A 19,672-nucleotide genomic window follows, 5' to 3' on the forward strand; every position below is an offset into this window, starting at 1 on the left:
CCTACCTCTCTCCATGATATATGTTACACAAAATACAGTCTGTATATGAGTATCATCTTGGTGAGATTTTGAGAAAACAGGGTTCACCACATGAAGGTACTCACCAAGACCTGAGGAAGAATTCAGTTCCAGCAATACTACTCACCTTTTCTTGATGATTTCATCAGCTCTCTATTCGGGCCCTACATAGACTCTGAAATGATTCTTGGGCTTTATAAATTTGAAGCAGTCTAGTCTTGTTCCTCACTCTCTTAACTATGTCAAACCTGAATATGTTTGATGCTGTAATAGTAATCTTTCTCCAAATCAATATGCTTTTCTACTGCAGCCTCCAGTATCTTCAATGATAATGATCCTTTTCTGGTTCCTATACAATGTACATATTTTTCTACATGCAATTTAGAAATTTGCTAATTTTTCAATTCTGTTTGGATTTGGGGATGCACAATATCTCATTTCTTTCAGCCTAAGCTCGACAATGTAGTGCGCAAAATCATCCGACAGTTCCTTAAGCGATAAATGGTGTCTATCTGTGAGCTCGACACTTTTTATTGGAACTGTTTCAGCTGGATTTAAAAACACATGGTAAACAAAATAAGCTAAATAAATTTCTGGCCTCCTACAGTTGTTATTACTATGGCATTCTATATAATCTTAGGCAGGTAAATATCTGATAATCCAATTTACAGCTTCTGAAACTTTTGCATCTTGTCAGCTGAAGTCCTCCTTTCTGTCAGCATTCTTTTGACATATTCATAGCAGTATATAACTTGATATCAACTCAAATCATTCACTCAAAAAGTGTAAAAAGGTATTAAGAAAAGCTGTATAAAACCTACAGTTGCTTTTAGTAAAGAAGCAACAAAGATGAGAAGTATGGAAAATCTGTATGAAACCTGTAGCTGTACGCCTCCCCTGAATTCTGAAATTATTTTTTTTTCTCTTACCCTCCAGGTCTCTCTCACATACACACACAACCACACACATACACATATGCTCATGCGTGCCCATGCTAATGCTGCAGCCTAATAAAAACTAGGTTACCTTATTTGGATTGGAACTTTCTGGATAGTTTCAGGGAGTAGTTATTTGGATTTTAAAATTCTGACCAAGTACAGGACATAGGGTTAGGACTTCATTTAATGTAGAAAACAGGGATATGGTTAAAAGTCTGTATGTACTAACTGAATATTTCCCATTGCTGCCTCAGTCCAGAAGACATTTCCAGAACTTCTTTGTTTGTGCTTTCTTCTGGAAGATTCCTGTGGTCTGCAGATTAAAAGAGAGACTCCTGCGTTACTGAGCACATGCCCATGGACTTTACCTTTGAGTTATTTGTAACTTAGAGACAGCCATTTTCAATTAATACAGTGTAGCACTATCTGTTTTTCTAGTGCCACCTGTGTGTTCAAACATTTTTTGGCATTTACTTCTGCAAATACACACTTGACTGTACACTGAACTTTAAAATGTGTTTGCCTAATTTCTTTAAGTAAACAATTTCATTATTAAATTTCAAAAACTTGTGTCTGGCTGCTTTCTGATATATATATATATATATATATATATATATATATATATATATATATATATAAGGTGTACAGCAGTTAGCACAGAGGATTAAGGCTGTGAACTGCTGATATGGTTCAGCCTAGAGTCCACAGTTTGAGTCCCTCAGGATCCATTTGTCTAATGGGTGACTCTGATCAGGTCATTTAACCAGACAGTTCTCCCAAGTCACCACTGAAAAAATTGTCTGTTCCTAGAGGATTTACCCAGTTAACAAATTAATTACAAAAATACATTTAAAATGCAGAAATTGGTGAATTGTAACCACTGGCATCTGTCTTTTAAAGACAATGACTGCTTAGCTATAGATACTAAGTGTAAACACACAGTTGGCTCATTTAGTGACTGGTCTACCCAGAATTTTTTTTTTTTTTTTTTTTTATCTTTGTTGGATTATCACTTATGACATAGGCAAGCATACATTTATATAAAACAAAACAAACCATATTGGCATATTTTCAGTTGTAAATATTATACAACGCGTATAAACTTCTAAACAGCCATTGTCTATTAAACATTACATAGATCATTCATTTTCAGCCTTCTCTTAGACCTTATTCCTCCTCCAAAATATTTTCCTGCACGTATTGCTCCCACAATTCCCATTTTTTCTCTATGTAGTTTGCTCCTACCCTTTTCTAAAGATCCCACTTTGTGTTCTTTTATCTCTGCTACTATATTCTCTACTTCTAATTCAGTTGGTTTAAACTTTGATTTGCATCTTCTAGTAATAACTTTTTTTTGGCAGCCATCAGAATTAAACTCAGCATAGCCTTACTATTTCTAGATAATTCAGATCCTGTATCACATCTCAGAAAAAAACATTTCCTTAGTTACACCAATTTCCTCATACAGTATTTCTGACAGAGTAGTCTGCAGGGAATTTTTAAAGTCTGTCAACTAATTACACTGCCAAAAAATATGTTCACAATTACCTCTTTCGTCACCATCACACCTCCAATATTTTCAATCTACCTGAGGAAAAATTTCTTTAGAGTCTGCTTGGGGTGTAAAAATACTATGCAAACATTTCCAAGGAAAAATCCTAAATCTTCTTGACTTTGTTACATATTTGGAAGCCATACATGTACTCTCACATTGTTTCTTTGTGAATTGCTTATCCAGTCACTCTTCCCAATCCTTTCTAACCTCATTTGATGATTCACATAGTTGTCATGCAATACTTTATATGCCATACTAATTATCAATTTTAACAGCAGCTTCTATTCTAGATTCAACAAAAAAACTCTTCCAGTGTTGGTTTTTCACTTTGGATCCCCATATTCCTTTCTTTTTGCCTATAATTTGATATCAATCATTGATAGGGAAGGTAATCTTTAGCCTGCTGTCCAAATGTATTCTTGGACTCTTCCCATTCTATCATCTTTCCCTCTCCAATTATTTGATCCCAAAACCTTGGTTCCTTTGCCAGTTTTCTCCAGTAAATTTCAGCTTCCTCTTGCCTCTTCTCTGTACCCCTAATTACAGTAATCTCTATTGGCAGAATCAGTTTTACCCATTCCCATGTTGGCTTCATTCTTAGAATATGTTCCACTGCTTTATGAATATAATATTCTGTATGGCTATTTTTATTCTCCTTAAGGATCTGTGTCCAAAATCCCAGCCTCTCCTTACTTCTTCAGCTTTCCCCTTTTCATCATCATCCCTTTCCACTTGGAATTATAGCTTTCTGTTATGTGTAAGGAGCCTTCACTGTGTAGCTTTGAAATATCTCTTCATATCAGGTAATCCCAAACCACCTTGTTCTACTGGAAGGATCTGCTTATCCCACTTAACTCTTGCCCTCTTTCCCTCACAAATAAAATCCTTCAACTCTTTATTAATTGCTATCCACGGCTTTTCCTCTTGTTGATAAAAATATGAATGACTTGCGTATACAACTAAAGGGACTGAAAACAATTTCACTGCTTATATATTGCTATCCATATGTTGCTCAATTTATCACAAAACAGAGTTTTAAGTTCCTCAGTTTATGTATTATGTTTTGTTTAGTCTCTTCCCACATATCCCTAGCTACCATAAAAGAATCCTTTTTAACCCATACTCCTAGGTACTTCTTTTATCATCTCCCCATAAATATGGGTATTGCTGAACTAATTTATGTGTGGGTACATCGTTTACAGCCATTGTCTTTGTTTTATCTTCATTAATTTTGTATCCTGAAAAGACTTGAAACAGTCTCAAAATGTTCCACAACAGTGAAATTTCCTCTTCTGATACAAAATAATGTCATCTACAAATAAAGCCAAATTTCTTGACTACCATACCAATTATATCCTTGGATTTCTGAGGCCCTTATTTTCTCTACCAAGGTTTCTAAATATAACAAATAACAAAAAGGAATGAGGACATTCCTTCCTGGTTCCTCTTTTCAAATGGAACCAGAGACCACCCCCCCAGTTTAATTTTCACCTCCGATCCCTCACATACCCTCCTAATTAACCTTATTATTGTGTCAGGGAATGCAAATGCTTCCATTGCCACACTCCTAAAATCCCAGCTTGCTCTACTGAATACTTCCTCTGCATCAAGACCCACCATCAACAGTGGTATTTTCTCTCTGGATCATCACTGTTCAACAAATGTTGTCAAATGTTTGCCTCCCCTGCACAAAACCATACTGATCCACATCTATCAATTTTGGCAACAGCGTTGTCACTCTTTTAGCCATTATAGACATAAACACTTTGTAATCATGGTTTAGAATCAAAATGAGCCAATGTGTTTAATCTGATGGGTCTGTACCATACTTATTACAGCCACCACAGCTTTCATCTAGTCTGTTGCTGTTTTTCCTCCTTTTAAAATACTGCACAACAAAACCTTCCAGACCTTTACCACTTTCGTCCCTCCTAGCTTCCCAATATATATAAGAATATCATCTATTCTTGGAGATTTTCATGTAGATTGGCTATACATCACCATTTTTATATGTCGTATCCTCCTATCTTGTTAATAATTATAGGTTCATAGGTAGGTATTAGACATTCGGCCCAAGGGCCTAAGTAAGCCTAGCCAACAAGGTTCCCTGGCTTATGCCATCCAATAAAGTTATTTTCCTGTGCCCCTGTCGAGTAGAGCCACAGAAGTGATCCCCGGGGTGTATTTCCTATTTCTCATCCACTCATCAAGATTTTTCTTGAAGAGTGCTAATGAGGAACTTTGAGACTAATCTACCTCTAACACTGGCATATTTAATATTTCCATTTGTACTTTTTTCTTGATTTACACACTTTCCTACTTTATAAAGATTTTTGTAAAATTTCTGAAATATTTCAAATACCTGTACAGGATCTCTAGTCATTTTCCTTGTTATAGGCTCCCTAAGCTTGGCAACAACCCACACTACTTTCTGTTGCCTGAGCTGTTGAGCTAAAAGCTTTTGTGCTCTGGAACTATCATAAAAAAACAGTCGCTTAACAGCAATCTTTCTAAACTTGTGCATATTATCCAGGTAGTCCCTTATTTTCTCTTTGGAGCTCGACAATTTTGACTTTTCTTGTTCAGTGAGATTCCCCTTATTCTGCAGTACTATATTTATCAGTCCCTCTAAATTATTCATATTACTTTTTAGTCATATCTCTTGTTCTTTTATTTCTGCCCTAATTTTAAACTCTATTTTCATTTTATTCTACTCCTAAGCTAGCATGTTACTGCAAAAGCAGGAAAGGTTAGTGGAACTAAAAAAGTTTTATTAACCTTCCTAGAATTGTGTGACTGCTTGATCCACACTGCTTATCAAAAACTCAACAATGCCTTTGATGTCAGGATTACTGTCAAAATAAAAACTCAACATTAACCCATACGCAGTTTACTGGATTTGTAATTAGCTGTCTCGTGGAACCCATACTGTTAAGGATGGAGGTATCCTCATTAAACAGAAAAATGGTATCAATGTCCCACAGGGCTCTGTTCTAGGCCCATTTCTCTTTGGTATATATTTCTGTGATGTAAAAGCCCATATTACGGGACTATGGCTAACCAAGTTTGCAGATGACTACACACTGGGGTGGTTATCAAATCCCATTCTGACACACAAATTCTTCAGCAAGGGCAGGATTTAAAAAATGCTTGGCTGCTTAATTATAGGCTTACTGTCAACACTAAGAAATGCAGCGTAGCTTTCTTTGATAAATGGAGTATCACTATTGCTTAAAATACTGACAATATTCCACTTACATCCGACACAGTCATCAGGGACTAGGGTACATATATTGTTACAAGTTTCTCTTTTCACCACCACATCTCTGTGCTTTTTAGAAAAATCCATCTGTTGTGTCCAACCTATCTTTCACGGTGTCTCCCAAGGTTCAAAACAACTACAGTCCCACTTTATTTATCCCTTATTAGACTCACCATTTAATATAATGCACCCTTCAGTATATACCTTGCTACGCACTGAAACCAGCATAAATGATCTCAACATTCCCTCACCAAAAAAATCTCAGCTCTTAGTTCCCTTAGCTACTCTGATGGACTAAAAGCTTTGTCATGCTACGCAGCACAATACAGAGATAGTCTCTGATTTTGCCTTTCGTGTTATGAATCACCCAGTAGTCTTTGAACTCCTTCATCTAAACAGAACCAGTGGTACAGCAAGGATACATTCTACTGCTCTATACCTATAACACTACATCAACAACATCAGATGGCTTGACAGACACCTGGAACAGAATATTCTTATCTATCATGCTGAGTACTTCCCTAGCAACCTTTAAATCCAGTCTAGATGACTGGATTGGTGATCACAAATTTTCACCAGTGATACATGGAGAAAGTCTAGTTAATAGGGGGCACTTAGTCTCCCACCAGTACTGGATGATGTGGCTGAGTTTCTCAATGGTCTCCTTGGCTGTAAGCTTAATAAAAACCTATGCACTTATGAAGGCACTGTGCTGAAGAGGAGTTGAGGTGAATCCTTGGGAAGCACGCAGTTAAGACTCTGCTCTTAACTGTGCACTGTAAAGCCTGTTTAAGTGTGGCTGTGATTGGTCATAATCCAAATCTCATTTACTGCTTGCTCTTAAGGCCAATCACTTCTTGATAACTTATTTGTTATTTGTTAACCAGATTGTAGGACTGATCCAAAGACCCTTTTCAACCACAACCCAAATTTTTACAAATTACTGGCAAAGATGCAGAGTTAAAATCTGCACACTGACAGGCATCACAAATTTTACTGACTGATTTTTAAATCAATATGGCCAGTCAAAGGTGAAAAGGTATTGCACTGCATTCAGTTGTTTGTTTCCAGAAGCCGCACTGATGCTCCTTACCTTGTTTTCTTTACTTGAATGCTGCTGCTGAGTTTTTCCAGAACATACTCGCCTGTCTCATGATTGATGATTAAAACGCAGTCTTTCTGATATGGTCTTTTATTTCCTTTGAACACAGTCATGGGAGGAGTGGATCCCTAATAGGATGAAAAAAATGAAAAGAAAAAAAGTGCCTTAAACACATGCAAAAGCAGTGAGGCTTGTCAAATGAAGTACTTTACATTTTATGTAAGTGCGTGTAAGTGTATTCATACTTTATGTCTCCATCTGTTAATTAATGGAGTACATGGAGTTACCCTTTTCAGACATGATCTAGGCCACGTCACTAAAAATGCTGAGATGATTCCAAAATATGTAAAAGTCCAAAACCAAAAAAAAAATTCACCAAAAGGCACTGGATGAATGATAAAAGACTCTCATACTGTACCAAAAAAGTTTTACATTTGTTTCTGTTGTTTTACTTTATTAAACTTTTTTTTGGTAATGTATAAGTGTCTTCTCATTCCTCAAGTGCCTTTTGGTGACTTTTTTCTTATAAAAGAAATGTTTATATATTTATTTACATTTGTTAAGGTAGCTGTCTAACATATCACTACTACACACAGAACAACTGCACAACTAATACGCCCAATAAAGTTACAAATAATGAATAAATGCAAGCATAACTGAATGCCACGCAAAAAAACACAAAGTGTGGCATAGCCAAGTCATATTACTCCATCACATTGCTGAACAAACTGATTAGTTGAGCAAATTAAACTGTAAACTTACTGTGATGTGGAAACTGCATTATACCACACTCATTCTTGGAACATGATTCCACTCCTTTTAAAATACTTGTAAAAAGAAAACACAGGAACTGCTACCTACCAACTTGAACAAAAAAATACATACAGCATATTTTAAGAGATACAGAAAATTTTCTGACTGCTTTGTTTAAGTGTGCACGAGACTCTGAAGTGATGCAGGAGATATATATGGTAACCCTTGATGTGGTGTCTTTATTTACAGTGATTCCCAAATGATGTAGGAATAGAGGGCATCTGTACTTTTTTAAGGGAGATGTTCATGGTTGACACATATTATGGAGCAAGTAAGTCAGCTTTTAAGCATTGTGCTAGAGAACAATGTCTTTGTTTTTGGGGGAGATCATTACTGGCAGTCTAATGGCATAGCTATGGGCACCTCGTGTGCCAACAGCTACGCCAATGCCATAACGGCAGTGTGTGAAACCAAGTTGATATTGAAGGGCCCCTATGCAGACAGAGTTTATTTTTTGAGGAGGTTTGTGGATGACCTCTTCATTTTGTGCAGAGGAAACACTGAAGAACTGAAGGAGTTTGTACAATATATTAATCAAACATCTACATTTTTGAAGTTTACACGTACATATTCTATGAAGACAGTAAATTTCTTAGACATTAATGTTGAAAAGAAAAATGATGGCACTGTGGTCACGTGTCTGCATAAGAAAGAATGCCATGGAAACCATTTATTAGCTAAAGATAGTATGCACCCCCATATAAAGAATGTCATGTAAACCATTTATTACCCAAAGATAGTATGCACCCCCATATAAAGAATGTCATGTAAACCATTTATCACCCAAAGATAGTATGCACCCCCATATAAAGAATGCCATGTAAACCATTTATTAGCTAAAGATAGTATGCACCCCCATATAAAGAATGCCATGAAACCATTTATTACCTAAAGACAGTATGCACCCCCATATAAAGAATGCCATGGAAACCATTTATTAGCTAAAGATAGTATGCACCCCCATATAAAGAATGCCATGGAAACCATTTATTACCCAAAGATAGTATGCATCCCCATATAAAGAATGCCATGGAAACCATTTATTAGCTAAAGATAGTATGCACCCCCATATAAAGAATGCCATGAAACCATTTATTACCCAAAGATAGTATGCACCCCCATATAAAGAATGCCATGTAAACCATTTATTAGCTAAAGATAGTATGCACCCCCATATAAAGAATGCCATGAAACCATTTATTAGCTAAAGATAGTATGCACTCCCATATAAAGAATGCCATGGAAACCATTTATTAGCTAAAGATAGTATGCACCCCCATATAAAGAATGCCACGTAGACCATTTATTAGCTAAAGATAGTATGCACCCCCATATAAAGAATGCCATGTAAACCATTTATTAGCTAAAGATAGTATGCACCCCCATATAAAGAATGCCATGAAACCATTTATTAGCTAAAGATAGTATGCACCCCCATATAAAGAATGCCATGTAGACCATTTATTAGCTAAAGATAGTATGCACCCCCCATATAAAGATTGCCATGTAAACCATTTATTAGCTAAAGATAGTATGCACCCCCATATAAAGAATGCCATGTAGACCATTTATTAGCTAAAGATAGCATGCACCCCCATATAAAGATTGCTATGAAACCATTTATTAGCTAAAGATAGTATGCACCCCCATATAAAGAATGCCATGTAAACCATTTATTAGCTAAAGATAGTATGCACCCCCCATATATTTTTCGAAATGTCATTCAGAACCAGTTTTATAGAGCTTCAAGACTGAATGTGACAGATGAAGATTTTGTTCATCAAATTGAGCAAACTAGTAGTGATTTATTAGAAAGGGGATATCACATTAATGATATAGAGTAGCATCAAGGAATTGAGTAAACAGAGATGTTTAAAGGCTAAACCAAGAAGTTATGTACTCACCATAACGTTCGATGTATGTAGTCCATCTTGCCTCACATTCTTACCTGTGGGTTCAGTGCCGAATATCGGCTCCGACTCGGCCAAACTTTTCTAGCTCGAAGTCTTCTATTGGCTGGGCTAAGAAGGTATCCCATGCTGCACTGCTCCATATTCCCAGATCTAGTTTGCTGCGAACACCACACTCATACCCCATGCATAACAACATCCAAGTAAAGAGGAATAAACTAAAGGTGAAGGGAACTCTAAAAACCAGACCTAACCTCCAGATCCTCCAGGAAGGGGGAAGGTGGGAGGGTAAGTAAGAATGTGAGGCGAGATGGACTACATACATCGAACGTTATGGTGAGTACATAACTTCTTGATGTTATGTAGTCTAATCTTGCCTACATTCTTACCAATGGGACAGCGTCCCCAGCACCTACATCCTGGGAGGCTCAGAGGAAGATACTCCTGAGTACTGTGGAACCAAAGGAAGACCCACCCCTAGATACCACGTCTAGCTTGTAATGAGTAACAAAGGTGTGATGAGATGCCCATGTAGCTGCAGCACAAATATCATCCATAGACAGTCTGACCTGATAGGCTGTAGATGTAGATACAGCCCGAGTAGAGTGAGCCTTGACTGGAAACAGTAGGTCTTTACCCCCTAAGGAATAAGTGAAAGAGATGCAATTTGATATCCATCTGGATAGAGTGATTTTGGAGACAGGAGACCCAATTCTGTTTTCTGAAAAGGAGACAAACAGCTGATCAGATTATCGGAGATCTTTGGTTCTGTGCAGATAGAAACGTAATTGTCTGTGTACACCCAATTGATGAAATTTAAATTCTGCCTTGTTTGAAAAATGGGGAAAAACACTGGCAACTCAATAGATTGATTAAGATTAGATATGGATGCCACTTTAGGAAGAAAAGAAGGATTTGGTCTAAGAGAAACCCTGTCCTTATGAAAGATCAAGTATGGAGGTTTGATAGAAAGAGCTTGAATTTCTGAAATGCGTCTGGCTGATGTGATGGCTATTAAAAAGGCAGTTTTCCAGGTCAAGAATTTTAAGTCACAGGTAGCTGCAGGCTCAAAGGGTGGTGAAGTAAGGGCTTGCAGAACAAAATTTAGATCCCAGGGCATAATCGGTTCTGAGACAGGAGGACGGAGTAACAGAGTGCCCTTCAGGAAAGCCTTACAGAGTCTGTGAGCCATCAGACTAGGCTCATTAGCAACATGAAAATTAGAAATTGCTGCCAATTGAACTTTAATGGTAGCGGACGCTGAGCCCTGCTGGAAAAGCATAGACAAAAACTCCAGGATGGAAGCAATTGGAGCTGTGTAAGGGTCAATTCCTTGGGTATGAGCCCAAATAGAAAACCTCTTCCATTTGCTGGAATAAATCTTCCTAGTAGACGGCTTATGAGAGGAAGATAAAATATGAACTACCTCAGGTGAAAAGTGATGAAGCCTAACTAACGACGGAAGTGAAGTAGCCAGGCTGTCAACCGGAGGGTCCGCAGAGAGGGGTGGAATTGTCCTGACATGTGTGTCAGTAAGTCTGGTTGTGGGTCCAGAGTCCAAGGTGTGTCCACAATGCAGGGATGGAGAAAGGGAAATCAAACTTGATGAGGCCAGTGTGGAGCAATTAGAATCATTCTGCTTCCCAAGGATTGCGCTTTTGGAATCACTTTTGACAGCAAGGGAAATGGAGGGAAAGCATAAAGCAGACCGGAGGGCCAATCGTGGACTAGAGCGTCCCTGGGTGACTCCCCCTGTGGGGGGATCAGCGTGAAGTAGCTGCTGCATTTGGCATTGAGGGGGCTGGCAAAAAGGTCGTAGCAAGGCTGACCCCATCTGCTGAAGATTCGTTCTGCAAATAGACGACTCAGGGACCACTCGTAAGGCATCAGAATAGCTCTGCTTAGCCTGTCTGCTATCACGTTGGACTTCCCCGGAATGTGCGTTGCCACCAGAAACCATTGGGAAGATACTGCCCACTGCCACACTCGCATGGCCTCTCTGCACAGGGGGTATGATCTGGTTGCTCCCTGCTTGTTCAGATACCAAACCACTGACATATTGTCTGAGTGTATTGCAACAGTCCCGAGAGGTAGAACTCTGAAGTGCCTGCAACGCAAGTAGCGCCGCTCTCATCTCTAGGACGTTGATATGCAGATGTATCTCGTGATCTTGCCACGTGCCTTGGACTGTCCTGCCAAGATAATGCCCCCCCCCCAATCTGGGAGGAGTCCGTGGTCACTATGGCAACCGGGGGTGGTGGAACGAAGGGTTTTCCCCTGTCCAGATTGTTGGTGCAAAGCCACCAACTGAGATCCTGTTTGCATCTGTCTGTGAGCAAAATAGGGTGGGAAAGTGGAAGTCTCTGGAGAGACCATTGAGCAAAGAGGCAAAGAGGAGCCATCGAAGGAGCCTCATGTACAATCTCGCTAGAGGGACTAACATAATTGTTGCTGCCATAGTCCCCAGGAGTTGGAGAACCCATCTTGCCTTCGCTTTTCTCAGGGGAAGCAGGGCGTGCACCTGTTGCTGTAAGACTCTGATTCTTTCCTGCGGTACATAGGCTCGCATTTGAACGGTATCTAGCTCTGCACCTATAAAAATGACACGCTGTGAGGGTAACAAGGCAGATTTTTCCCAGTTCAGTGTTATGCCCAACTGTTGACAGAGAGTGATGGTAGCATCCCTGGTTTGGATTAGTAGATGCCTGGTGGGGGCGGTGAGGAGCCAGTCGTCCAGATGTGGAAACACTTGGAATCCTTGACGTCTCAAGTGAGCTGTCGCCACCGCCATACACTTGGTGAACACCCTGGGGGCTGTGGTGAGACCAAAGGGCAGGGCTTGAAACTGAAAATGACTGGCTCCCGGCCGGAAGCGTAGGTGACTCCTGGATGCCCTGTCCATTTTGATATGGTATTAAGCATCCTTGAGGTCGATGGAACACATCCATACTTCTTTTCCCAACAATGGGAGAAGTGACTGTAGTGTGACCATACGGAACTTGGACTTTTGTACATAGTTGTTCAGTTGGCTGAGATCTAATATGGGTCTCAGGTCCCCTGTTCTTTTCGGCACCAAAAAGAATCTTGAGTAAGTCCCTAATCCGATCTGGTCTGAGGGGACATGCTGGATGGCCCCTTTTTCTAGCAGCTTTGAAACCTCTGAAGCTGCGTGATCCCTTTCACTGGGTGGAACGTCCCAGATTTTTCTGACTGGAGGGGGGATCTGACGAAAAGGGGATGGCATAACCACCAGAAATTATTCGTAATACCCATCGATCCTGGGTGATGCTTTGCCAGGCTTCCGGGTATAACGATATTCGACCCCCGACTGGCTCCGGAAATGCACAGTCGGGCATCCCATCAAGAATGATTGTAGGAAGAACCGCAAAAGGAATCATGGTCTCCCGAATTGCGAGGGCCCCCTCTGCCTCTAGGGTGGTGTCTCCCTGAATAACCTCCCCCTCCTCTGCCTCTGGAGGGGGGCTCACCTTGTGCACCGGGAAAAAACCTCTGTGATTTTTTGAACCACATCTTCCCACCCCTCTGGGCCTTGGGATAAGGCCTAGAGGGATGGGAAAAATGGACCCCTAGAGCAGACAGAGTCTTTCCCTCCTGCTCACACCTGGTGAGGGTGTCTTTCACCTTGGTTCCAAACAATGAAGAACCATCAAAGGGGGCGTCAGTGAAAGAAGACTTGAAGGCCTCCGCGAAATGACAAAGGTGCATCCAGGCTTTCCTCCTAAGGGTGACTCCTGAGCTTGCTGCCCTATTCGCTCCCTCAACTGCATATGAAATAAGCCGCATGGAAGAGTTAACGATGGAATTGAGGGTAGACACCTGGGCGTTAACCATCTGGGCCACCGCCTCAGGAACGTTACCCGCGAGAGTATCTCCTAACTCCTTGAGGAGATCTCTCTGGAGCCGAGTAAAATAAGACAGATACTTCAGCGACCGTAAGGTAAAGGTTGCTGACGAGAGGGTACGCTTCCCGTACCGGTCCATGGTCCTAGACTCCTTGTTAGGAGGATGGACGGAGGAAGAAGTCTCGGCTAATTCCTTCTGGGTGGCTGCTGCCACCACCATGGCATCCACAGGGACTCCTTTGGACAAAAACTCCTTACCCGGGGGAGTAGACAGAAATTTATTGGGTCTCCTGGGTACTGGTTCCACAGAATCAGGGTTCTCCCACACCCTCTGACAAATTAAATCCAGGAGCTCGTCGAAGGGTGGGGACACCCAGGAGGCGGAGGGCTGAGCACCAAAGGCCTTCAGGAAAACCGACTCCTCCTCAGAGGGGGCTTTGGACGGCCAGTCACCTCTTTGTTTCAATATCTCCAGGATGTCAGAGAAAGAAACATCATCAGAGGATGACTTGGGGGACCCCTCCGATTCCTCGAGGTCAGTATCTGAGGTGACAGACTCATCCTGGGAGTCTATGTGCTTCCTCTTGCACGTTTTCTTTCTAGGGGGCTCCTCAGGCAAAAACTCTGAGGGCCCTCAGAAACTTGGGGACCACTCGTGGGGGTATCCCTAAGCCTTGGGGCTCTGCTGTCTACAGATAGGTGGTGATCAGAGGCTCTCACTGGAGTGGTAGGGGACAGAATGACCGACCTGCATGATGTGGCTGAAGATCTGGCCAGCGCACTCCGCATGGCCTCAAAGGCTGCCCCCCCCCCGAGTCCGAGGACCGGCCAGCCTCCAAGACCACGACAGGAGTTGGGGTTCCCCGAGCTGAGGCACCGAGCGGGAGACTAGGAACCGAAAGGTGTCCCGAGGTGTCCCCCTCGGGCCCGACTGAAGAATCCCGAGTCCCGAACCCCGTCGGCACCGATAAGCCCGGAGTGGCCATTGGAGCCGACCTAGGAACATCACATGGAGCAGAGCATTTCGGCTCCAAAGACAGAGATACGCTTGGAGGAGGAATAATCGAAGAAGGTATCGGGACAGGCTCTGGAGCCAGTTGGGACATAGCCGAGAACAATTTAGTCAAAACCGATGACTGAAGGAGTCTCTGCACCACCCTATCAACATCCACATCTGAAAGTGTCCTGGAGGATTTGGAGGACAGGGAGGGAGATCGGGATCTCCTCTCAGGTGACACTGGTCTAGTACTGGGCGATCTGCTCCAAAGAGGTTCCAATATAATTGGAGCCGACTCCGGTTCCATCAACACCGACACTTCCTGCGGCCCCGAGGACAGTGGAGCCGAGGAGGTCGAAGCTAGTTTCATTACTTTCTCCGGTGGCTCCGAGGAGACTGTAGGAGCCGGAGATCTCTTTTTTGATTTTGTGGATTTTGATTTTGAACTGGAAGCAGAATCTATGGCCTCTTCAAACGAGGGTTTCAAGAGTCCCTTCAGAATTAACTTATTCTATCTTTCTTGGAGCACCCTGGGACTAAAAGCATGGCAGAAGCTGCAGGACTCCTGCAGGTGGATTGCTCCCAGACAATAAATGCATACTGAATGTCCATCGGTGATGGACATCTTGTAACCACACTTAGAGCACTTTTTAAAACCTGAAGGTTTGTGCTCCTTGGAATCTTTGGACATCTTGAAAATTAATCACAAATACCAAGTACAACGAGCAAGTCACTCCCTGACTGGAAAAACAACTACAGTCATGCAAAATACCACACTAAACGCGGGAACAAATTTTTCCACAAATAACAGCACACACAATCCTCAGAAGGGACACACACTAAGACGACTAGAGCTAAAAACCTCTAACTAAAATGGTTTTAGACCAGAACTCGCATACAGAACAAGGAAGACAGACACTAAAACCTCTAATTCAAATGGTTTTAGATAGCAAACAAACACAGGGACAAGTAAGGGGACGGACTAGGTCCTCTAACTGAAACGGGCCTAGCCCGTTGGAACAGCTAGTGGGATACCACAAAAAACAATCACACTACAGATTATACCCAAAAAACACCAAATTAGAAATAGCTATTAAAATAGCTTTTGTTTGTAACAAATTCTCTCAAGAAGAAGAAGAAAAAAGGTACTTAGCTACAGCCAGGAGCAAGACCACGTCCGAGCTACATGAGCGGCAAACGAGATCTGGGGATATGGAGCAGTGCAGCATGGGATACCTTCTTAGCCCAGCCAATAGAAGACTTCGTGCTAGAAAAGTTTGGCTGAGTCGGAGCCGATATTCGGCTCCGAATCCACGGGTAAGAATGTAGGCGAGATTGGACTACATAACATCATATTTTTCTAGGAGTGAAGACTTTAGAGAAGGACATAGTGATAGGCAGAAAGACAGTATTAGAGAAAATAAACAAACTAGAATATCATTCTATCACTCTAAAGATGCATGGCTGTACAAGAATGTGATAGAGAAACATTGGAATATATTGAGACTAGATAAGAGCATCAGTAGTCTAATAGATGCGAAACCTAAGTATTCACTGAAGAACTATAAATCTGTGAAGAGACAGTTATGTCAACCTAAGGTTAATGATAGGAAGCATGGCCCTATAAGGTCAGCTATAGAGAAAGGTACAAAAAATGTGGCAGATGTAATTTTTGTAAATACATAGATAGTACTTCTAGGTCTGAACATCCAGACCAGTTAAAGGAATATGAGTTTGACATCAATGTCACCTGTGAAACAGAGCATTTAGTCTATCTGGCCCACTGCACAGTGTGCCATAGTTTCTATGTAGGGAAGACAGACAAGTCTCTGAAGGAAAGAATACGTGAACACATTTATGCTATCCATAAGAAGAACAAAGTGAATGCCTTGGCCAGACACACCATTAATAATGATATGGAACATGTCTTTAAATTTTTAGTTATAGGGAGAACTTATGAGAGTATAAGAGGGGGGATCTATGGAACATCACTGAAGAGCTTGAAGCTAAGTGGATAGTAAGACTAAGGGCTGATAGAGGTAATGGATTAAATGAATATATATACCCCTGCGTCCTAAGTTAAGGTCTAGGCAGCTTTTTAGGTAAGATGCGTTGTGGTATTGTTTGTATGATAAATCACTGACTTCTTGTTACTGACATGTTGTTACAGGCTTGTATGTGCTTTGGAGAATACAAGTGGAGAATGTAAACGTGTAGATCTGTGCTTGTGAATGTAAACTGAAATGTTCTGGAAGTTTGAATTATAATTTAGATATTTTACAAACAGACTTTCAGAAGTGTATACAAACATTTCAGCCTTCTAGTCCAGTTAATAGCATGTACTTTGTAGAAAGTTGCTTTAAACAGAAAGTGCTTGTTCACACTAGAACAATGTATTGGTTGCTTTTAATCATGTGTTCCAAGAAAAAATGTGCATTTAAACTAAGAGCTGTTTTTAAAATGTATTAAGACATCTGAAGAAGTGGGGTTACCCACGAAAGCGCTTGTGTCGAATAAAGATTTTTATACTGGATTCTACAGCCGTCTCCAAGTCCTGGTGTTTTGCTTTTTATTCTGGATCTGTTTTGTGCAGGACAAGTGAGTTCTACAGCTTTGGTGGCAGATGTGTTTTTTACAGTGTGTGATTATTTACTTGTAGAGATATGTCATTGACATAGATAGGATTGTGTGTTTTACTAACTGTACTGAGGTGTCTTTCAATTTTTTTGCCTTATATTTACATTAGGTATAGAGAAGTGGCTGCCAATTCAATATTCTTCAAAGCCAGACAAAGGTATCTGTCAACTGAATATCCTGCCAGGAAAGTACTAAATGATATCAGCTATCTACAATGCCCATGGCTTTAGCTGACACACATCAGGAAAGGAGAAAATGTTCCAAATGGAGGTCAGCAAGAATTAAAAAAATGTAGTTTAATTAAAAGTATGTGATTTTAAGTGAAACTGTGTATCTACTCATCCAGTATACTCTAAAGTGTATACACACATCTCAAATAAAAGTTGTGTCATTTTCATTTTTGTGCCTTTGCACAAGATCCTTAAACAGTACTTCTTTGAACTCCCTCACCTCCTTCAATGGTATCAACTCTCACTCGCCCACAAACTAGTAAACCATCCACTAAATGTCCCATCCCTCCAGAATCTACTCCAACCCTATGGCACCACCAGACCACTAAGATCCAGCAACAAAAATCACTTGCAGATCACTAAAGCCAATAACTCTGCTGGTGAAGCACTATTCTCTTGCACCATAGCCAAATTATGGAACTCCCTCCCACCCACAATTACCTCCGTACCATCATGCATCCACTTCAAAACTTTACTAAAAGCACACCTAAAAACATGCTGGCTACGCCCTTGCAACTCCCACTCTAATATCACCCACCCCAACCAACCACTACCTTTCTTTCCACTCCACTAACTCCCTTGATTATAGCAAGCTCAGATGCTCATAAGCCTAGTACTTATTATACAGCAGGAACTTCTTATTGTAACATTGTTAATGTCTGTTATGTACTTCACAGATAAAGATTCTAGTTGTCTACTGATGTACTATATTCTTCATCTGTAAATATGTTGTAAGTAATTGCTATGTTAAATTGTTAATCACTATGTAATCCAATATAACTACTGTCTGTTTATTTTAACTGTGGAGCTTTTCTCCCTGGGCCTCTGCTGCAAATGGACCTACGTCCAGTCGGACACTCCCGGTCAACAAATGTAAATAAATAAATAATACATTCTTTAAAAAGTACCCCTTAGAAATAAAACCTGCTTCCAGAATGAAGGTGTTAGAACTACACATTTCTCCCACACAAACACAACAGAGTGAAAAACATACTGAAAAGCAAAACAAAATATACACATATTTTGAGTTACGTACATATCTAGGTCACAGGGATCAAATGTCATTCCAGTGCCACTATCATAAGGGAAGTCAATAGTCTTAAAATGTGTATGCATGTGTGTGGACAGAGTACAACAGAAACAGTAACACCAAGAAAGAATGAGTGAAATGAATTGGAGTATTCACTGGAATACCATGTTACAGTGACAGATGGCGTATACTGTCCATGCTGGGACTATACACAATAAATGCTTATTGTTAATATATGTACTTATTATAATGATGTATGTAGCAATAAACTCTTGCTGTTAATACATGCATTTTACAATTATGTAAACATTTTGTACCTGCATGCAGCTTATCCTTTCTGGCCTTTGCAGAAAATGGATCAAGCCCAGTCAGACAATCACAGTTACCAAACTCAATAAATAAAATTAAAAAAAAAAAACTTACTGGAATATGAGGCAGTGTAATACTGACTTCATCACCTTTACCAACTTGCAGTTCTCCTTCACAGGAAGTATCAATGGATGCTGGTTTGAAGTCATCTAAAACAAAGGTAAACATTTCATGTCAATTAGTAACGCAACTCCCAAAATTTTTATTAAAAAAGGAAACATTTTTAACAGAGAAAGCTGTACATAAATTTCAGCAATCTTATGCTCTCATAATTTCCCCACTTATCATGTCCAACCGGCTTTCGTCTAAAAAAGCAAGGAAGCAGTTAATAAAAAAAAGTGAACTACAGTAGCTGTTTGGTACTCTGCATGCATCTTTTGTGTCACAGTTTAATATTCTTAAGTTACGTATAGACTTTGTCCCTTAAAAATATATAAAACTAAGAAAACAAAAAAGGTTAAATGAGAACTGCACCCACAGACTCAAAAAAACATGTTTATTTCATCACGGTTTGGTATTTCCTACATTTTAACCCCACTCTCGGACTATTTACAGGTTTTTAAATATTTTTATATATGTAATTTCCAAGTCTGACATCTTGAAGTAATTTTGATTGTTTAGTCTGCCTCTTGGTATTCCACAATGCAGTGCTTGTTTGTAAAAAGTTACATCACACAGGCCTCTTTCTTCCTAAAGCTCATGTCACTGCATTACTTTTACATGCATATACTACTGTCTTTCAGTTGGTTTTAAGTAACATTTCATTTCTTTCAATGACTGCATAAAACATAAATACTGCAAATGTCACAGACCAGACTTTCAAAGTGCTATTTATTGTTGCGTCTTTTTATAATGGCTAAACTGCAGTCTTTTGTGAGGCCTGAGTTGCACTACTTTGACTCATCTCCCATCCCACTTCACACCTAACTTCCCTAGCTGTCAAAGAGC

At 40.3% G+C, this 19,672-nt stretch overlaps 1 protein-coding gene across 1 annotated transcript in view; it reads right to left on the minus strand.

Moving 5' to 3' along the window:
- The window catches only part of EAF1 (ELL associated factor 1), a 488,823-nt gene that overhangs the window by 284,738 nt on the left and 184,413 nt on the right, over window positions 1-19,672 (minus strand). Inside the window, exons 2-3 of the mRNA XM_044064932.1 lie at window positions 18,779-18,873; window positions 6,867-7,003 (exon numbers count right to left, since the gene is read on the minus strand). Coding sequence (XP_043920867.1) covers window positions 6,867-7,003; window positions 18,779-18,873 — 232 coding nt within the window. The remainder of the gene's footprint in view (window positions 1-6,866; window positions 7,004-18,778; window positions 18,874-19,672) is intronic.

The sequence above is a fragment of the Protopterus annectens genome, chromosome 3.part0, assembly GCF_019279795.1.
Source record: "Protopterus annectens isolate FY-2018-M chromosome 3.part0, PAN1.0, whole genome shotgun sequence".
Taxonomy (NCBI): domain Eukaryota; kingdom Metazoa; phylum Chordata; order Ceratodontiformes; family Protopteridae; genus Protopterus; species Protopterus annectens.